Here is a 21,935-nt window from a genome sequence, read left to right as displayed (position 1 = left end):
TTAAGGCTATACTATACTCACCACTAACCATCTGTCTCTGCCCTGTGGTCTGTAGGTTAAGGCTATACTATACTCACCACTAACCATCTGTCTCTGCCCTGTGGTCTGTAGGTTAAGGCTATACTATACTCACCACTAACCATCTGTCTCTGCCCTGTGATCTGTAGGTTAAGGCTATGCTATACTCACCGTTAACCATCTGTCTCTGCCCTGTGGTCTGTAGGTTAAGGCTATACTATACTCACCACTAACCATCTGTCTCTGCCCTGTGATCTGTAGGTTAAGGCTATGCTATACTCACCGTTAACCATCTGTCTCTGCCCTGTGGTCTGTAGGTTAAGGCTATACTATACTCACCACTAACCATCTGTCTCTGCCCTGTGGTCTGTAGGTTAAGGCTATACTATACTCACCGTTAACCATCTGTCTCTGCCCTGTGGTCTGTAGGTTAAGGCTATACTATACTCACCACTAACCATCTGTCTCTGCCCTGTGGTCTGTAGGTTAAGGCTATACTATACTCACCACTAACCATCTGTCTCTGCCCTGTGGTCTGTAGGTTAAGGCTATACTATACTCACCACTAACCATCTGTCTCTGCCCTGTGATCTGTAGGTTAAGGCTATGCTATACTCACCGTTAACCATCTGTCTCTGCCCTGTGGTCTGTAGGTTAAGGCTATACTAGATCACCGTTAACCATCTGTCTCTGCCCTGTGGTCTGTAGGTTAAGGCTATACTAGATCACCGTTAACCAGCTGTCTCTGCCCTGTGGTCTGTAGGTTAAGGCTATACTAGATCACCGTTAACCATCTGTCTCTGCCCTGTGGTCTGTAGGTTAAGGCTATACTAGATCACCGTTAACCAGCTGTCTCTGCCTGTAGTCTGTAGGTTAAGGCTATACTAGATCACCGTTAACCAGCTGTCTCTGATCTATGATCTGTAGGTTAAGGCTATACTAGATCACCGTTAACCAGCTGTCTCTGCCCTGTGGTCTGTAGGTTAAGGCTATACTAGATCACCGTTAACCAGCTGTCTCTGCCTGTAGTCTGTAGGTTAAGGTTATACTAGATCACCACTAACCAGCTGTCTCTGCCCTGTAGCCTGTAGGTTAAGGCTATACTAGATCACCGTTAACCAGCTGTCTCTGCCCTGTAGTCTGTAGGTTAAGGCTATACTAGATCACCACTAACCAGCTGTCTCTGCCCTGTAGTCTGTAGGTTAAGGCTATACTAGATCACCGTTAACCAGCTGTCTCTGCCCTGTGGTCTGTAGGTTAAGGTTATACTAGATCACCACTAACCAGCTGTCTCTGCCCTGTGGTCTGTAGGTTAAGGCTATACTAGATCACCACTAACCAGCTGTCTCTGCCCTGTGGTCTGTAGGTTAAGGCTATACTAGATCACCACTAACCAGCTGTCTCTGCCCTGTAGTCTGTAGGTTAAGGCTATACTAGATCACCACTAACCAGCTGTCTCTGCCTGTAGTCTGTAGGTTAAGGTTATACTAGATCACCACTAACCAGCTGTCTCTGCCTGTAGTCTGTAGGTTAAGGTTATACTACATCACCGCTAACCAGCTGTTTCTGACAGTAGGTGCAGACAAAATGCACAACGGCCACCATGCAGCTTTACAGAACTTGGGAGACTGCAATGCTGTCCCTCTTGAGAATATATTAGAATAGAATATATTAGAATAGAATATATTATATTATAATAGAATAGAACCTAATAGAATAGCATAGAATAGAATAGAACCAAATAGAATAACTTTTGTTTTTTCTGTGAGGGAACGTTACCAAAAGCCATGTAGCAAAAGTCAGTCCACCATTTTAAAATATTTTACTCTCAAATTACCTCTTCTGTGGTTACACAGTTCCACCCCAAAAACATGTGCTTTGAACTGTACACGATAGGTCACAGAGAGTTGCTAAGGTCATCATACTGATAGAATAATTACAGTCACAGGAAATAGGTTGTCTAAATTGCTACCTACACTGGTTTATAAGGAGTGTGTAGCTAAGTGATAACCCAGCAGTATACAAAATAAATCTGTAATGACAAGAGTTAAACGTCCTCCTTTTTCTTGCATTACAGTGTAATTATGCACTTTACAATGTACAGTATGTTATTCGTATCAGTGTAAGAACTATTCTTTAGTGACAACTTTGAAGATTATGACTTGAATTGTCTCAAATATGAATCATTTTAACGCTTATGTCGTCTGATTGTACATATGGGTATAACTGGCATCTAGAATAGAGAATAGAACAAATTGTGAGATTAAAAAGGCAGAAATATCTGGGTAGCTATAATTTACACATATCCTGCATTAAAGTTAAGTTAACATGTTCATATAGGACCAGCTTCCCTGACAAAGATTACACCTAGTCTAGGACTAAAAAACATTCTCAATTAAGAATCTCAATAAAAAATGCTCCTCATTGTTAGTCCAGGACTGGGCTTAATGTGTGTCAGGGAAACCGGCCCATAGCGTCTAAACCAGCAGTTCCCAACCTTTTCGTTCCGGGGACCACCAAATCACTGTCAAAAGCTCTTGAGGACCACCAGTAGCTGAATGATGGATTTTTTTTTAACATAAATTATATTGCCAGTCAAATTTTGACAATTTAGCAGTGAATGTAACAAATTAAAGGCATATTATTATTAATATTAACTATTTGCATTGTGAAAAGTAATTAGGGGTTCAAGCAACAAAGCTGTTGAAACTATGTATTTCTTAGTCATTATTATTATTACAGTATACCAATGCCACATGGTGGCGCTATAACACGCAATTGAAAATGATAACTTTGAAAGCTCACACCCCTCACCCAGTGTGACCTAGAATCCTGATATGTGGTGCATAGGTCTCTCTCTTCTCAAAAAGTCCGCCATGATGGATTTACGCCATTTTAAATTTGGTGAAATATCACTTAAATGCGGGGCCGGACTACCACATTTGGTGCCCTGCATACTCGTTTGGTAATCCAGCCCTGCTTAAATAACATCTCCTCCAGAACCACCAGATTCAGATGAAACTTGCTATTTAAATTTTTTAATTTGATTTATTTAACCTTTATTTAAGTAGACAAGTCAGTTAAGGACAAATTCTTATTTACAATGACGGCCTACCAAAAGGCAAACGGCTTCCTGCGGGGACGGGAGCCTGAGATTAAAAAATAAATAAAAAATACAATATAAATATAGGACAAAACACACATCACAACAAGAGAGACAACACAACACTATATAAAGAGAGACCTAAGACAACAACATAGCAAGGCAGCAACACATGACAACACAGCATGATAGCAACACAACATAACAACAACATGGTAGCAACACAACATGGTAGCAGCACAAAACATGGTACAAACATTATTGGGCACAGTCAACAGCACAAAGGTCAACAAGGTAGAGACAACAATACATCACGCAAAGCAGCCACAACTGTCAGTAAGAGTGTTCATGATTGAGTCTTTGAATGAAGAGATAGAGATAAAACTGTCCAGTTTGAGTGTTTGTTGCAGCTCATTCCAGTCGCTAGCTGCAGCGAACTGAAAAGACGAGCGACCCAGGGACGTTTGTGCTTTGGGAACCTTTAACAGAATGTGACTGGCAGAATGGGTGTTGTATGTGGAGGATGAGGGCTGCAGTAGATATCTCAGATAGGGGGGAGTAAGGCCTAAGAGGGTTTTATAAATAAGCATCAACCAGTGGGTCTTGCGACGGGTATACAGGGAGGACCAGTTTACAGTTATATTTAGCGTCTATTGACACAATATTTTCCAAACTAGTATGTCAAACAACATTCACATGGGTGTGGTCTTGCACACAAATGCATATAAATTAGACAAAGATATTCGTATTGTAACAAAACTTGGTACACATGTTCCAAACACTGTTAAGACTCAACATATGCAAGCACATTCAGATTGACCACACGGTGGTGCTGTAAAGGGCACATGTTTATATCTCTTGATCTGTTTGACTCAGAGTGATTGCATTTGGCACACATGCTCAGGGATTTGAGTCTAGCTAACCTGTAAAATATGGTTCAGTTTAGTCGCACGCTGGCGCTGCTGGACAGTCAAAACCATTCATGCAAGCTCATTGGCTCATAGCAGCCATAATGTTTGAGCTAGAGGCCTGGAAAATATTTTAAGACATGGGTAAATAGATGCTATATACCAATCGGTCCAGCGGTTCTGGAAAAGATGTTTAAAGTAGTCAACATCATTGAAAATGGTCCAAAATCACTCAAAAGCATTTTGCATGATCTGTTCGATGTTGAGTTCTGATATTTGGCAACTGTGGTAAGGAGTACAGAAGTAGCTCATCCCAGGGCAATGTGTCCAATTTGTCCAATTCTATGATGAGCACAGCCTCATCTGGGGGAAGCAGAGAACTGCACAGCCAAGTCCTGGCAGCAGGAGGACCCAGTCAGTGACCCCACAGACAGGCTAATGCAACAGGGAAAACATGAGATGGATCTCATCTCTAACTACAGAGTATCCAAAAAAGAAACATTGGACTGTCTTTAATTTTGTAGACTGCATGCTAATTGAATGGAATTATATTTATGTAGAACTGTCAATACCAATATTTTCTTGAGAAAATGAAAGGCTTGAAAAATGAATATGTTGCAGAACCTACATTTTCTGAACGCATCAGACCTCAGATCCAAACCCACATATCAATCTATCGAGAACTACAACCAAATGACAAAACCAGGAGTGTCTTTCTTTGAACTATGTGCAATGCATACTACAGGTAACCTTTATCAAATTCTTAGCAAAAGATCAGTTGATAAGCACCTGGCTATGTTTGCAGGTGTGGATACTGCGCAGTACATATTTGCGGTGATGTCTTGCCATGCACGCCCCTTGTCTTGATCAAGTCGTCTGACTTAACTATGAGATCACCATCCCCATAAACATTAAATTCAAAAAAGGAGTCACAGAGATTTTCTCAATAAAATAAATAAATAAATAAAGACAATTGAAACCATACCAGTTTAACGGGTATATGCCTACTTTCAGGGGCAGGCCTTGTCGTTTAAATAGAAAAGAACCTCGCAGTATGCCCATATAGGACTATCTTACAAAACAAAACACTTTTATATTTTAAATGTTAAATAGGCCTACCTGTATCCTATATGCCAATGCACATATATCAGGGCAGATCAATAGTTATATAAATGTTAATGAATATATGTAAAACAATATAAATGTAGTAAATAAAACAACGCCTTCTTGCTGAAAATAGGCATATAACGGAAAAAACTGTTGCATTTGTTTATAGGCAAACAAGAAATAGTGTGGACCAATAAACGATTTACATAGTTCTTCAGAGGAAAAGAGTGGCAAAGACCAAAATACAGGACATGCCAAATATTTATCATGCAACCACTGTAATTAGCATGGTCGGGTGAACAGCAATGTATCCTTAAAAATAGATTTACCGTAAAAAAAAAACAGACGTTTGTCACAGACCTCAAAAACGTCTAAATATTTTGCTTATTTTGTTGGTGTGAAGAGTAGGCTATACATGTGTTTGAAAGAGCAATCATAATCAATCAATCTAAATCAATTTGCGTTTCAATAGCCATACGATTTATTGGAAAATAAAAGGCTCCAACTTCACGACGCATAGAAGCAATAGTCTTAAGTAGCCTAGGACAGAAAGATGTAGGCCTCACATAGTGTATGCTCCACATCATAGCAGACTAATCCATCTGCCATGTGCCCAATGTATCACATAGCCTTCCTTAGCCATGGGTAACCAAAGTGGCCTAATCATCACTCTCACTCAATCAAGCACACCAAAGATCCCTCAAATATCGATGTTCGAATAGGTCTGTACTAAACCAGAAATTGCATAGAAACCGAATGAATTGAGTGTTGTTTCCATATGACCATTGTGCGCAGATTCAATTAATTGCAATTAAAGGGTAGGTAAATATTGCTTTTTTCAAACTAAAGTGCAGATTTTTCATGTGTGTTTAGCACAAATCTTTATTGGGTCATGACTTCCATCCAGTCCACGTTTCATTAATTGTGGTAACTTTTCGGATGGATAAAAATGCTAATAGCCTTGCAAATGAAATGTATAATGCAAACTTGTATCACGGCCAAAAAATGTCACAGCATATGATCAATCAGTAAATGCATTAAAAATAATGGCCCATAATTACATGTTAATTCTATCCATTTTAATAATCAAATAGGCCTATCTTTAAAGAGTATATTTATCCTTGTCGTGGAGAACAGCTTTTTGTTTGGATTTTAATTTCCAAGCGCATGTTTTCTCCGAGTTCCAAGAGTGTAGCCTAAACTCTAAAAACCGGAAAAGATTCGGTGGAGTAGCTAGGCTAGAATACACACGGAGGAGGAGACCAATGAAATGGGGAAAGAGCCTTGAGCGCAGCCAACAAGATTGACGTAATGGATGCGTCAAATTAATCTGCGCACACTTGAGCCTTCGGGATGGACACATTTCCCCTTATGGGACAAAGATCATTTCAGTCCCTTTGCCCAAACACGCCGTTTTAGATCATCTTACCAGAAATGCAAGAGCAGAGCTGAAGGAAAAACGCACAGAAAAACAATTTTCCTCGTCTCATGTGCAGAAGGGTGAAGACAGCACTTTTCGACCATTGGCAACTGGTAGAGGAAAACATCTCAAACCAAAAGCAATGGGTAAGCACTCATTATTCATTTTGCATGGATCTTTGACTCGTCAGGAGATAATGTTTGCATAAATAGAGATGTGAATGCATTAGGTTTTAGCTTTATATTGTAGCCTACTAGCTTGTCCTCAAATCGTGCGTCCTTCTATCATTCCAGTGGCAGTGTCCATGTCTCCATTTTCATAGGCAATTTTATTTTGGAGTGAACTGCTTGACGATGTTTGAGAGCATAATAGGTTGGAGAACATTGTAGTTGAGAGCCATAACAGTCTGAGTGATATAGATTAAATCAAGGAGAGGGAATGACTTTTCTGGAACTTGAGTGGGCATTATGCTAGGCTAGGCTAAACAGGCTATTGTTTAAAACACCGTAATGTTGCTATGTCGAGTCTATGCACATCAATGCAATTCCTTATTTGTTTCTTGCAGATCAAACATATGGAGAAGTAAACCAGCTTGGCGGGGTATTTGTCAACGGGCGACCACTTCCAAATTCGATTCGGATCAGAATCGTGGAATTAGCTCAACTTGGAATACGACCCTGTGACATCAGTAGACAGCTTCGAGTCTCTCATGGCTGCGTGAGCAAGATACTAGCGAGGTATAACGAGACGGGTTCGATATTGCCCGGTGCCATAGGAGGAAGTAAACCCCGGGTCACAACACCCAACGTGGTGAAAAGCATAAGGGATTACAAACAAGGAGACCCTGGAATATTTGCTTGGGAGATCAGGGACAGGCTTCTTGCAGATGCAGTTTGTGATAAATATAACGTTCCCTCCGTCAGCTCCATAAGCCGCATTTTACGCAACAAAATAGGAAATCTTTCTCAGCCGGGCCAGTATGAGAACAGCAAGCCAACCCATCCTCAGCTATCCTACAACCACATGTACCCGTACTCATACCCCAGTGCAATGTCACCCACTGGGACTAAAATTGGCAGCGGTCACGGTGTACCCATCACAGCGGGCCATGTCAGCCTCTCCCGTCATGGATGGCCTTCGGTGCACACAGTCAGCAACATTTTGGGCATTCGAGCCTTCATGGACCCCTCAGGTAGGTGACAAAATCAAATATTGTGCATGTATGTTACTCTTGCAGCTGAGTTGTTTTCTCATACGCAGCAGCATTGTCCATTGAGCGCTCAAATTAATAACATTGGTACATTTATGCATCAGTCAGTGTGGCTTGTTAATCACACAGATATTTCAGATTATTTCACATTAATGAGAAACAATTTAAAACAACAAACGTATAGTCAACAACAGGGATAGACAAATATACTAACGATATAGGCCTAACTGTAAATAGTGAGAAGTTAATATGGGCTGAAAAGGCCTAATGTATAATTTTGGAATGGACGAAAGTTTAAGTAATATTGATAAAGGAGCCAAATGGCACATCTGCTATAAGCTATAAATGCAAAATCATCTTGAACTGTGTCGATGGGGAAATAGCTTACGTATAGGCCTATCAGTGTGAGTCCTACTTTGTGGTTTGGCCTATTCATATTTCTACAACGACCTCGTAGTCCATTATGAACGTTAATTAGGCTAAACGTCTTATTTTATGTCGGATATCTTATTGTTTCTCTTCAAAGTATAGCATTATAATCGCATGAGACCAACAGGTCCAACAGGCCAAACTACAAACCTATAGGAGTTACATCAGCAATAATGTAATATAATATGTTGTTCTAAAATCTCAAGAATTTACAAAAAACATGGCATTAAAAACGTTGTGGCCACAAACATTCGATCTGATTTGATCAAATAAAGATTGGTTGAAGTGTGTGTTTATCAGATAATTTCCCCAAGAATTTAATAAAAAACATCTGTTTATCATAAAATGTTCACTACCATCCTGTATTTTAGCAAAAGGAATGTTCTTAATCACAAGAGCTAGATCCCAAAATACATTGTTTCAAATGCTCAACTGAGTTGGCTTCATATCGAATAAAAACGTACATTGGTTTGTTAGCCTAATAATGTTATATTCTACACTGAAACATTTTCCACAGCCATTGCTGGAGCAGAGGGGTACCAATCAAAAATGGAGGAGTGGGCGAGCGTTAACAGAGCGACTTTTTCCTCTGCCCATGGCGTCAACGGAATAGAGAAATCATCCCTAGAGGCAGACATTAAGTATCATCAGGTACAATTATGAAACAAATACATAGACAACGAATATGTTCATAGTTTGATCAGAAATCCGTTTCCACAAGATGTCTACTGTAAATATATGCATGCATATAAACGTTTTGGGGCGTTTTGCTTCTGCTGTGCTTAAACGTTTTTTTTCTTCCGTTTTTTTTCAGTCTTCTTCAAACCTATCTAGTTATGTACCTGCTTGTGCCTACTCTCCCCCAAACCAATACGGGGTGTATGGTGGGCCAGCAGCTAACTACATGACAACAGGACACCACTGGCAGTCTCAGAGCGCAAGCCTGGCCCACCCCAACAGCGGAGCAACCATGCAAGGTGGAGACCTCCACACGGCAATGTCTTTCAAACACTCATCACGAGAAGGTAACTAAGCAAGTTGTTTTTTTAGGTTTCAAATCTTCCAGAGGATATTTTAATTAAGCACAATGGCATACATATATGCAGCTGTCAATCAAAAACCATCTATTTTTAAATGCAACTCGTCAAAAAAATGATTAGGCCCCGTGGGTCGAAACCCGACGACCTAACAGTATAGGTTTAATTAGGTGGTCGAGGATGACAACGGTTGATATTTAGATCATTTTGTATTTTATATATATAGGCCTTTATATAGGCCTATGGCCTAAATGCTACATACAACGGAAGCTTCGGGCATAAACAACAGAGCAGGCTGTGTTGGGCGACTGATAAGGAAACCATTGAGTTCTTTGAGAGACGGTTACTTTATTTACTGTGCAAGTCATTATGGTATCAAGGAAGTGTAAATGTACAGAGTAGGCCTACAGCAATAGCATTTCATACCCTCTGGCGATGACTGTAGGCCTTTGGTGTAGGTGGTCTTGAAGAACCTATTAATAATAGTTGAATTATATGATAGCTATTAGCCTAACGATATAGACCACATTTTTCCAAACATTTACATGTTCATTAAATAATGTTACAATTAGCTAGCTATGATGTTCAAATGATGTCTATTTAATTTGCGAATACTTTTTAGGCAACGTTATATATTCCTATTTTCAAGTGTTGTGCGTTTGCTTTTCAACGACGAGTAGGCCTGTAGGGAAAGTTTGATTTTGCATTGATAGGTCTACATGATTTCCACAATATCATAACCTTTTTTACGGATAAAAATGTAATTGAGGTAATTTTATATAAATGACAACAGCCGTGCAATTAGCGGTGTCATTTCCAACCACATTCGACTTCATTTGAACAAAATCGAAATTCTGAAGAAAGATAAGCCTATTAATGTTAAGCCAATTAGTATAATTCTAAATGAAATATTTGACTAACCTACATTATCCATACCCTGCTGTTTATCGTAGGGCAGTCATTTTGATGGCAGTTACATGCTTGCTTATACTTTTGTGAAGATAATATTTGTGTGAAGAATAAAACATTGCTACATATGGTAGGCCTCAAATTTGTCCAATGCAATGGACACATTCATATAATTCCATCACCGTTTTATACACCTAGGTATGACAGTCCAATAACCTTGATCTCTATCAGATGAGAAACAAGTCTAGGTATCTAATCTTGCTAGGGCATTGGGACCTGACCTATAGTTGACATGGTTATGTGTGCTCACTGTTCTGAATTACGACTTATTTGTTCCAGAAACATACTGTATCTGTTGTTTGTTTTTCACAGGAGACAGAAAACCTCACAGTCCCTTGAGCAAGCACCAGCACGAGGCGTTGAACGTACACGGACTCTCCCTCCCGACCTCAGCTTAATGACTCAACGAGCCCAACGGACCGTCAAGCTCTCTTCAAATAGGCAATGTACAGAAAAGGCATAAAATTATGGGCGAATTTTCAAGAAATCCACCAGTAAGTGACGAGCATACATTTCAAACATCATTCAGTGTAATTGCATTGCAGTTCAATACAATTGTAAAATAATCGAATGTAGACATGAATGTTGTTATAGTCTTGTTCACCTGCATTAATGCAGTGGTGTTGGTTAGGACTTCATTATTATATATTTTTCATTTCACTCATCCAAAACGCATCCCAAATCGAAATTTCGTAAAACGAATTATGTAATTTCCCTGAGGTCACATTGTTTCCACGACGGATATGGCTAATAGGCGTGCATGCTGGGTGTGTTCAAACAAACATGTGTTATTATGGACTGAAAGGGAAAGTTCAAAATGTGAACAATATCATGTATTTGTAATTTTGTAAATGACATCCGCAAAAACTGTATTATGTATATTTTTTATAACTGTGCTTAATAAAGGCATGCTAAACGGGAAATACCTATTTCGACATATTTGGATTTCCCTAATTCATGCAGCTTTGCGCCTATTGTTGGCTACTGGTCAAATTATGAAATTGGGATTGGTATAATATCTTTAATGGTTTAGTATAACAACTTTGCTCCCGAGGTCTCACTCTGTATACCTTTGACCAGATGCTACCACCCGGAAAGATGTATTTATCTCTCACTCTATCTGGGTACGGACGCAGGACCGCAATATAGTTACCAAACAATCAGTCAAAAATAAAGACCTAAACGCCCTTCTTATTTGTGGCACCAGACCATGACAAAAATCATAGAGTGACACCTCTATTGGATAGCCTATTCCAAGACAAACACGAAACACCCGATAATCCAAGAATCAACATACAGTAGTATCAGAACTGGCACTACACAAACGTCTGAAGCACCTGATCAATCGAAACATCAGGCAGAAATGCAAGTCATGCGTGCGCAACTGCGGTTACGCACCGGTTGCATCAATAATCACAGAAGGATATAGGTACATCTAAAGCTAATAATGCTACACCGAGAGTAGCATTTATGAAGCTTAAAATTGATATTTGTAAATGTAGCTCAATTTGGGACAGCATACTGTGTTGTCTTCAATCTTCAGAAAATATTGGAGCCTGGATTTGAGAAGTTGTTGACTGTGAGCAAACTATCACCAACCGATGAAACCATGCAGACTGGACACATTCCCAGCAACATTTTTCCATATGCACATTTGTTTTTTAATATTTGTTTATTCCAGTTTACAGTGTGCATCTGTTCAACTGAATTTATATCAAAAGTGTATTCAACAATTCAATCGTTGTGAGCTATAGGCCAAATAGCTAGAAAGTGTAGACTAAATGCTTAATCGAAATCGAAAAGATTTATCCTATATTATTATCACTTAGGCCTAACCTATCTACTTTATTCTATTCTATATCACGTTAGGAGTGTGAATGGTAGTCCTACTTGATATAACGTAGCATATTGAAATGAATCCAACTCAAACCCTTCTCGAAATACTACAAGGCTACTGAAATTCATTATCACTACAAGGACGTATTATTGTGAATAATATGTACATGAACATTCATGTATTTATTTATATAACATTTATGTTTTAATATGATTACATGTCATCCAACACATCCATGTGAATTATAATTATTATTGTTATTATAATTATAATATTATAGGACATTCTTGTACAAGACTAAAGATATATTAACTTCTCGCCTGGTTATGTAAGATTTTACATTTTATTTAACCTTTATTTAACTAGATAGACCTATGTCTTTAAAAAATAATACTTGTTTAAGGTCATAGAGTTGACAACATTTCCAGGATGAACACAGAGGCCTAGTTGAGCTTTTGAGGCATAAACAGAGAGCAATTTAGGAATTCTTATATATGCATATAGGACTTAAAATACTAACGTAGAAAACTTTATGAAAATAGAGTTAGTGGAAGTGGAAAATATAGTTTTGTTAGGTGCTTACTTTTAACAATCCCTAGTCTGCAGTTTGTCTGTGCGGTGGCTATAACCCAGTCCAAAGCCAAGCCACAGAACTCTCGAGGATGAGATCATGTGGGACATTCTGAACAGAAATATACATAACACAATCCAGGTGCCGGTAGTTCACCTTTGTTGTTTGAGTTTGTTTATCCTTACATCCATATTTTGAAAAATGTAAATGAACAACTGAATGAACATGTTGGTGAAATGTGCTTCAAAGTTTTGATATTGGATTGAGGTAGTTGTCAGATTATGTCATGTACTGTATAAGAAACTAACTTTAACAAAAGGTTTTGTAGGATGCTGTACTCAGGGTGAGCAGGTTGACTGTTTGGACAATAGTCAGAAAGACAGACAGGAAGTCGTTAGTAGCAGGGGCATGTAGAGAGAGACGTGTGTGGTAGGGTTACCATGGACACCTGGTGATGGACATAAACACAAAGGAAGGGGAGCTGCAGCATGTAGCTTCATCCATCACAGTCCAGTGTGTCTCCTCTGCAATCAACACCACCTCACCACCCCAAAGTGGAAAACGATGCCTGTCCTGAGACACACTATAGGACTGCTGAGACAGGTGGAGGACAAAATATATGGTGTATGCAGAGCCGTATACTATTTCAATGTATGGACCTGGGTATGTGTGTCCTTATGGGTATTTCTATGAGGTGTTATGGTGTGAGTCAAGCTATTTAAATGTACACGTGCTTTCATTCATTAGGCAAACGATCTGACTGTGTAGTAGGTCTATCCTATCAGAATGTATGCAGTGTCTTAACCTGAGGGACTATTCTCAATTTCCTTCTTAGTGTTCAATCTGCTGCTATGCCAAATTAGAAAAGTAAAACTGTCATCTACAGTGTTGAGGCAAGTACATGTCGTACAGATGAGATGACATTAAATAGAATTATCTAACATGATCATTTCCTGCTCATAGTGTTTATCTGACTAGTAGTAATTCTGCAAAAATTCAACACATATTTACTCAACGATTAGCCCCATTTGTCATAGCATTATTACATCAAGTGTGCGTGTGGATGTAGCACTCTGTGAGCTCCCAGCCTCTAATGCAGGAGAAAAGGTTAGGATTTTGTACCTATATATTCAACATTTTCTCACTTTGAATAAAGTCTATATTGATGGTTTTTTGCTGAGGCGAGTCCAGTAGCCTCCTGCAGACAGGTAATGAGCAATGTAAGGTGATCCTCCAGCAAACAGTTACTGCTGAATGGAGGTATGTCATTACTGGGACAAGTCTGAGCCTTACTGAGCACACGTCTGACAGAAACACTGGGCCTGAGACGAAGCACTGCTCCGTTGTTTACAATAGTGGCTGAGAGGGGCTTGAGTCATTGAGGATGTTGATAATGCCCCTCTCTCCCTCCCTGATCCCTCCCTCCCTCCCTTCCTCCCTCCCTGGAACATCCCCATTGCCTACTCTGTGTGCCATAAGGTGAGTCAGCAGCTTTCAGATTGACAGCCTACGACTTTGATTGACTGACTGACTGCCCACACAACTGAGCATATCAACACTGGCGGTTATTCTGAGGACAACATCAATCTGCATACACACACACACACACACACACACACACACACACACACACACACACACACACACACACACACACACACACACACACACACACACACACACACACGTTTGTATTGTACACACAGACTAAAATAATGTATCCTGTAAGTACATCTAACAGCATATGTTTTTCTTGCCGTCATATCAATTACGATGTACCTTCATGTAGGGTCGTAAGGAAGCATATGAATTCGCAAACGAGCAGTTTTTCTCCACGCCCTGAGGCAGGGCCACATTAATCTCTGCCGTGTCAAACGGTATTATAGTACAGGGCACACCTCCATTCCAAGACACACTGTCTAAATGTCTCCCTCTCAGCAGCAAAGAATCAAGGCGCCAGGACTAAGACAGGCGGCAGAGCATGAAACCACAAGCCACCTTCTGCCCCCCGCTAGAGATGTACACGCTACTCTCAGTCTGCACAACACAGCCCAGATTTGAGATATTAGTAAAAAGTAAAAAGTAATATAATTTGAATAAATGCAAATAAATTCAAATTTAATTAATTTCCGTATACTGACATAAAAAAAGGTGTATATTCTTCACTTGCACACAAAATATTTATATATACGATGGTGTGTCTTTGATGTTAAAAAGCCTAAAGCAATATCTATCTGATGGTCAAGACCTTTAAAGCAAACACAATCCAATGCTAAAAGATCTTCTTCTTGAGAAATGCTAGCAGCATACTGCCGGTCAGCCCCCATCTTCTCAAGTGACCATGCCTCGGCTCGGGTTACCGTGTTCATTCTCGGGCCCTCAACAAAAGGTATGTGTCAGGAGAGCTGAGGAAGTGCTGCTGTCCACCTCATCCTGAGTCCTTTTCAAAAGATGTCTGACGTTCAAAGTCAGCTCTGACCCTCTTTTCATCCTTTCCTGTGGAAATTTGAGGAGAGAGCAAATAAACGCAGGTGAGTCTACCAGACAGACATCCCAAAACCAGCGGGCAGCATTTTGGCTGCTGCTTGAGATACAATGTTGTCCCACTCCTCCTCTCTTCTCATAAATTATCCCCATCTTGATTATACTAACATTAGCATGAGCCAATAAATAAGAAAAGTTTATGGGAAATCTGGACGAATCAACCGTGTGTGTGTGTGTGTGTGTGTGTGTGTGTGTGTGTGTGTGTGTGTGTGTGTGTGTGTGTGTGTGTGTGTGTGTGTGTGTGTGTGTGTGTGTGTGTGTGTGTGTGTGTGTGTGTGTGTGTGTGTGTGTGTGTGTGTGTGTGTGTGTGTGTGTGTGTGTGTGTGTACGTTTGTGAGTGTGTGTGTGTGTGTACGTTTGTGAGTGTGTGCTTGTGTGTCACTCCTTCCTCACTACCACCACCAGCAGAATTGCTCAATTTGACTGTACTGTAGATATAATTTTGTGCTTGTTTGTCTAGGGGGATGATGAACTTGCTTGTAGTGAATGATAGGTGCGTGACTAAATGTTATGTCGTTCCGTCTGAATGCATGGTTGCTTCTCAGTCAGAACTAGAATACCACTCAAGAGATGCATCTATCCCAGAGTTACGTACCCACCACCAAACACCTCTCCAACTAATTACTCTGAAACAGAAACACCATTTTGTGTTGCAAACACGGAGCATCAGCTATCAATTATGACAGATTAACCTGTCAGACTAAAGACAACTCTCACCCTTTTGTTCCCCACAGATGACGCCATCTTAGTTTTTGAAATATACCACATTGCCTGGCTACAATACCATTATATAATCTCAGAAGTATTCACCTACCTTCAGGGATTTACAAATAATAGAGGTCCCCAAAAGGTACCAACAAGATCTCCAATCTCGTTTAAATGTGTTTGTAGACCTGTGATACAGTAATGTATGCAAGAAAGAGTTGGAGTCTCGGTTCTGAGACAACAGTGACTAGGTCTCTGTGAGGCAGTGAGCGACGTCTAATAATTCTCTCAGCGTTTTCACATCTGAGATTTAGTCTCGTCGAAAACCCAGTCCAGCACCACACTACACTACACTACACACACTACACCTCCCTCCCTCCAACCCTCCCTCCCTCCAATGACTGGCCCCACTTCTGGGTTCCATGTATGACATAATTTCCTCTCAGCACTCTCAGAGAGTTCTCTGATCTCTTGTTCAGATGCCAACAACGTCCAGTAAAAGATGCACCAGGGTTGGCACTGCGCTGCTAGGGCTTTTCCTTATTTAATGAACATAACAAGCCAAACTTCAGAAAATGACTCTAAGTGAACTATATTAAGGAAGCAATCAATTTATTGAAACAACAGTGAATGCACAACAAACTGTGAAATAATGAAACTACATAAATTAAATAGGTTAAATACTTATCTTACAGTTCATGATCTCATTTTTGAACTTTTAAATATTTTTGGGAAAATACTAAGACACTTAAAAAAATGGTGATAAAACACTTGATTAGGTCTAATACAGATTCAAAACATTTAGGCCTGGACACACACCCTCTAAAGAGAGATACACTTCACCAAAGTTTAATTTGATCACGGTATTAATATTTTCATGAGACGCTAATCGAAATCTCATACATCATGAGGTTACAAGAAAAATAAATAATGAATACAGATATTTTTTGTACCAACACTGTGGTTGAATCCGATCTCTCAACAAGACATAAAATAAGAAAATCACTAAATTATGAGAAATGGTCAAAGTTTATCCTGATGTTCCCCTTAAAAGTATGTTCGCAAAAGCATATTGCAAACCAAGCCCAACTTGTATTTCAGACTGTTAAAATCACAAATACGTAGCAGGGTTCGGTAGCTCAACTGAAGTATCCCTTTTTGTGTGCAAACACAACAGCTTAGCAAAGGGCAACGTTAGATCAGAGATGGTGTCCATTGATCTCGCCTTGGTTACTGCCCTTGAAAACCTTCTGGAATGCCTCTACTGTCTGATAACATCTTTAATGTACACAAGGCTGATAGCCATCGCATGAGAGAGAGGGGAAAGAGTTCACGTTTTTCAGGACAATCACAAATTCCATCTGAACTATCTGGATGTCTTTCACATTGCCACACGCCCTGTCAGTGCCCCTATAATTGACCTCAAAACTCCCCAAATGAGTCTGAGCCAGGAGCCACCACCCAGGAGCCACCACCCAGGGTTCGCCTGCCAACGTCATCCTTATTTTCTCCTATCAGCACCTCTTTGTTGCCATGCCGATGGCAGTTGGAGATAGTGCCGTGTGAGTGCCTTGCCCCTAATGGCTAAATCAGATCGCCATTGCCGGTCTAACCCTGGTACAACGCTGACACACGCGTTATGTCTCCAAGCATGCGTCCCAAATGGCACCCTTTCCCTTTATAGTGCCTCACTTTTGACCAGTGCAATATATAGGGAATAGCCTATTGCCCTCAAACTCAACTCTGGATCTCAAAGACAGTTCCACTGCGTTTTTTTAATTGTGCGCCCTCTAATCAGGGACTGATTTAGACCAGGTGGGTGCAATTACTTATATGGTAGAACAGAAAACCAGCAGGCTCTGGAACTCGTAGGCTAAGCGTTGAATACCCCTGGCCTCCTGTATTTAGGGTGCCATTTGGGATGCATCCCAACTCAACAGTGTGTAGATCATTTAACACACTCCCAAGAGGACATTATCACTGACTGGAGCCAAAGACTGGGAACAATTAGCCCAATACTGGAAGAGAACTGGAGCCAGAGTCAGCATTATGTCTGTAATCCTAATCACTAAGCAGAGTAAAACAGAGGCGTTTACAGGTACAGTAGTACCGTAGCTAGCACAATATGTCTTCACAGACTTCTACATAAATGTTCTAACCTCACATCCAGCAGCCTCCTGGATGATGCTTGAAGTGCTAGTTCTAGAAACTGAGCTATTCTGACTGAGAGTATAAGGACTTGGCCAATCACAGAAGAGCGCGAGAGAGAGAGAGAGAGAGAAAGAGAGGGAGAATGATAACCGCAGTGATTAGTGAACATCATAGGCAGATCTTGTCTGGTTCCCAAATGGCATCCTATTCCCTACATAGTGCATAGTGTCCATATGGAACCAGGTCAAAAGTAATGCACTACATAGGGAATAGGGTGCCATTTTTGAGGCAGATCTTTTCATGGCGTATGACAGCGTGACCAGTAGCTACATGCCCGATAAGAATGATACGCTTTGTTTGGCCTGTAAGGAGTGCTTCACTGGAGGTGACTGAGTTATCGGACAGCGGGGGAGATTGAGGGTTAGGCCTCAAACATGTCCACAATGTCAGCCAAAGTGAAATGCAATCAAATCAAATTTTATTTGCCACATGCGCCAAATACAACAGGTGTATTCCTTACTGTGAAATGCTTACTTACAAGCCCTTAACCAACAATGCAGTTTTAAGAACATAGAGTTAAGAAAATATTTACAAAAAAACCTAACACAATGAAATAACAATAACGAGGCTATATACAGGGGGTACCGGTACCAAGTCAATGTGAGGGGGTACAGGTTAGTCGAGATAATTTGTACACGTAGGTAGGGGTAAAGTGACTATGCATAGATAATGAACAGAGAGTGGGGGGGTGTCAACGCAAATAGTCCGGGTGGCCATTTTATAAATTGTTCAGCAGTCTAATGACTTGGGGGTAAAAGCTGTTAAGGAGCCTTTTGGACCTAGACTTGGAGCTACGGTACCGCTTGCTGTGCCGTAGCAGAGAGAACAGTCTATGACTTGGGTGACTGGAGTCTTTGACAATTTTTTGGGGCCTTCCTCTGACAACGCCTAGTATATAGGTCCTGGATGGCAGGAAGCTTGGCCCCAGTGATGTATTGGGCCATACGCACTACCCTCTGTAGTGCCTTATGGTCGGATGTCAAGCAGTTGCCATACCAGGCGGTGATGCAACCAGTCAGGATGCTCTCGATGGTGCAACTGTAGAACTTTTTGAGGATCTGGGGACCCATGTCAAATAGAAATGTATGAACTACAGTATTGTTATGTGACTCGGTTATTCAAGCACAAATCATTAAAAAGTTTTTTGTAATAGAGCCATTTTCATTCCAAGAGAGGTGCCTTTAAAAGGTGTGTAGATCATTTAAATGTGCCTGCAACAATATACATACTATACTGAAAAACAACATTTGTCTGCCTCTTTCTGTGTCATAGAGGGGCTCCCAGGGCATGTGACTTTGCAGCATGTAAGCAGCGTTGCACCTACAGGTCTCAGGAGAGAGGGGCTGCGCCCCAAATGGCACCCTATTCCATATACCCATACGGCTCTGGACAAAAGTAGTGCACTTTATAGGAAATAGGGTGCCATTTGGGACGCAAACAGGGGCTTTACATTACCTGTGTCAGGAAATCTGAGAGCTTCATGTGGCCGGAAGAGCCAACTATCCCTCTCCTCATCCTCAGCAGAACTATTTTAAAAGCTTTGCACCCCTAATCCCCAAACCAAATATTTAGTGAGTTTCTCTTGATGCCACAAAGCCCAGCTTCTCCAGTCGATCCTAAAGATTAACATCCTGGGACAATGATCTGGTGGTCCTATTGGACAGAAGTCAGGGTTGAAGACCGACCAATCCCATAGCCATACATGACCATTAATGACAGGTTGGATCTACTCTGTTAACATTCCTCTTCAGTTGGAGAGCTTCATTACAGCTTTGTAACAGACAATCTGGTGATGATACAGATCTTTGTTGTTTTTTCAAACCTGATGCCATGCTTTGTGATACTCAAGAAACAACTGGTACTGTATAATTAGAAAGGTGTCGTGAAGAGTTAATAGATTCGGTGAGATTCCCAAATAGCACCCTATTCCCTATATGGCACTACTTATAACTAGGGCCCATAGAGAATAGGGTGCCTGTATCTCACCTGCAGGTTTTATATATTCAACCACAAGCATCTCATCCCTGAGCAATCTCCTGAGCAAGATCTCTATCTATCTATCTATCTATCTATCTATCTATCTATCTATCTATCTATCTATCTGTTGACAGAGATGTGTAGCCACAGTGTTCGGATGGCTAGGGATGCACTCTTTTCTCCCAGATCACCAGAACTGAATGGACATTGTGTGAAGACTGGGGAAAAGGCGGACTTATCTGAATGAGGGTCCATTTAAGATGTAGGGAGAGGATTAGGATGTTTTCATTTCTGAGCCATCCCACTTGGGTGGTACAGTGGGAAGCACCAGATGAGATAGCATTGTGAGTGTGAAAAGGTAGCATGCTGCAAAAGGAGGTTAGGAAGCAGGCGAGGGTGGCTGGATGAAAACATAAAGGAGTAGTTTTCCACTTCTCTTTCCAAGCCCTCCATTAATTTGCTGTTATGAAGTTGCGCAATATGAGACGGTTTAGTCGGTTAAAAAGATGAGAGAATAAAAATTCACTTCACAATAAGCACGTTGAGCAGGAAGTTAGCAGAAGTTATGTTAAAGATCTTACTTACACACACACACACACACACACACACACACACACACACACACACACACACACACACACACACACACACACACACACACACACACACACACACACACACACACACACACACACACACACACACACACACACACACACACACACACCAAAGCCAGAATGTCTTCACCACTGTGATTCTGTCTTACTCACTTTTAACTCTCCTCAGAGGAAGTGGGGTCACAAGGTCAGTCCCGGAGCACAGACGAGCCATACAGTATTTTGAAAATATGTGACAAGGTGATGGAGCGCTAATGTATCCCAAACAACAACAGTGTCTATAGTGCCGCTGAGGCTTTTGTTACGTCTGTCTCTATGAAGTTCTAACAGGTTGTTAACCCCTAAAAATAACCCCTAAAACAGACGGGCGATGATCAGTCAATCAAAGTGATAGATAGATAAGAAACACAGCTACTAAAGTGGCCTTGCTGCCTATAGAGAAAGTGTATGACATGATAAGAGGGAGATCTTCCCAAATCTACAGTTTTTTACAATCCCTTTGGCACTAATTTCAGAACCTGGTGGTCATTTTTCAAAACTCTAGACACAAAACTCAAAACGGTCAACACTTGTAACACAGGCTGTCCAATGTTCAAAACATTGCATTGTGCATTCATATCTTTAAAGAAACCTTGCACTTGCAGAATCATCGGTTCAAATTACTAATTTATCATGAAATACCATAGGAATATTCATTTAGATCACCCACACACAAGATACTGATAGTTTCACTGTGTAGTTGTTAAATATTGTAGTACAAAATATGTGATACATGTTTCATTATGGTACTACACGTAAATACATCACTGTAAAAGGACTAGTAGAGACAATACTACAGACACAGTGGAATCATTGAACAAAATCTGAAATTTATTGATGAAATACAATAAAATCACAACATAGGTTTCTCTGAACCAAAGCAAAAATAATTAGCTACAAAAAATAAAAAACGACAGTAAAACGTAAACTGCAGTGTTCCTCACCTGACTTACTGTAAAAATCAAAACAAAGGATTGATTACTGTACTTCTATATTTCCATCAACTCTGTCTTGTGCATTTGGCCACAGGTTCTCATCCACAGCACAATGGATGTTTTCATTAGCCAAACATCTTGGGAAGAATCTCCAGGCATGGCGAATCCAGGCCTGACACTGGTCTGCCGTGATGTCATTGCATGTGTCATCCATGGCCTGGAGATGGGTGGCTTGTTGGTGAGGGCGCCTATCATATACCTTCCACCTCCATGTGGAGAAAAATTCCTCAATTGGGTT

At 40.5% G+C, this 21,935-nt stretch overlaps 1 protein-coding gene across 1 annotated transcript; it reads left to right on the top strand.

Annotated features, from left to right (window-relative positions):
• Positions 1–6,400: 6,400 nt before the first annotated feature.
• On the top strand, positions 6,401–11,124 carry LOC139556146 (paired box protein Pax-1-like). Its single transcript, XM_071369715.1, has 5 exons — positions 6,401–6,702; positions 7,122–7,748; positions 8,713–8,846; positions 9,010–9,220; positions 10,514–11,124. Exons 1-5 carry the CDS (start codon positions 6,699–6,701, stop codon positions 10,597–10,599), a joined length of 1,062 nt encoding a protein of 353 aa, XP_071225816.1. The 5' UTR covers positions 6,401–6,698; the 3' UTR covers positions 10,600–11,124.
• Positions 11,125–21,935: the final 10,811 nt, after the last annotated feature.

The sequence above is a fragment of the Salvelinus alpinus genome, chromosome 27 (genome assembly GCF_045679555.1).
Source record: "Salvelinus alpinus chromosome 27, SLU_Salpinus.1, whole genome shotgun sequence".
In the NCBI taxonomy this organism is placed as follows: Eukaryota; Metazoa; Chordata; class Actinopteri; order Salmoniformes; family Salmonidae; genus Salvelinus; species Salvelinus alpinus.
This window is presented reverse-complemented; position numbering and strand designations above follow the sequence as displayed.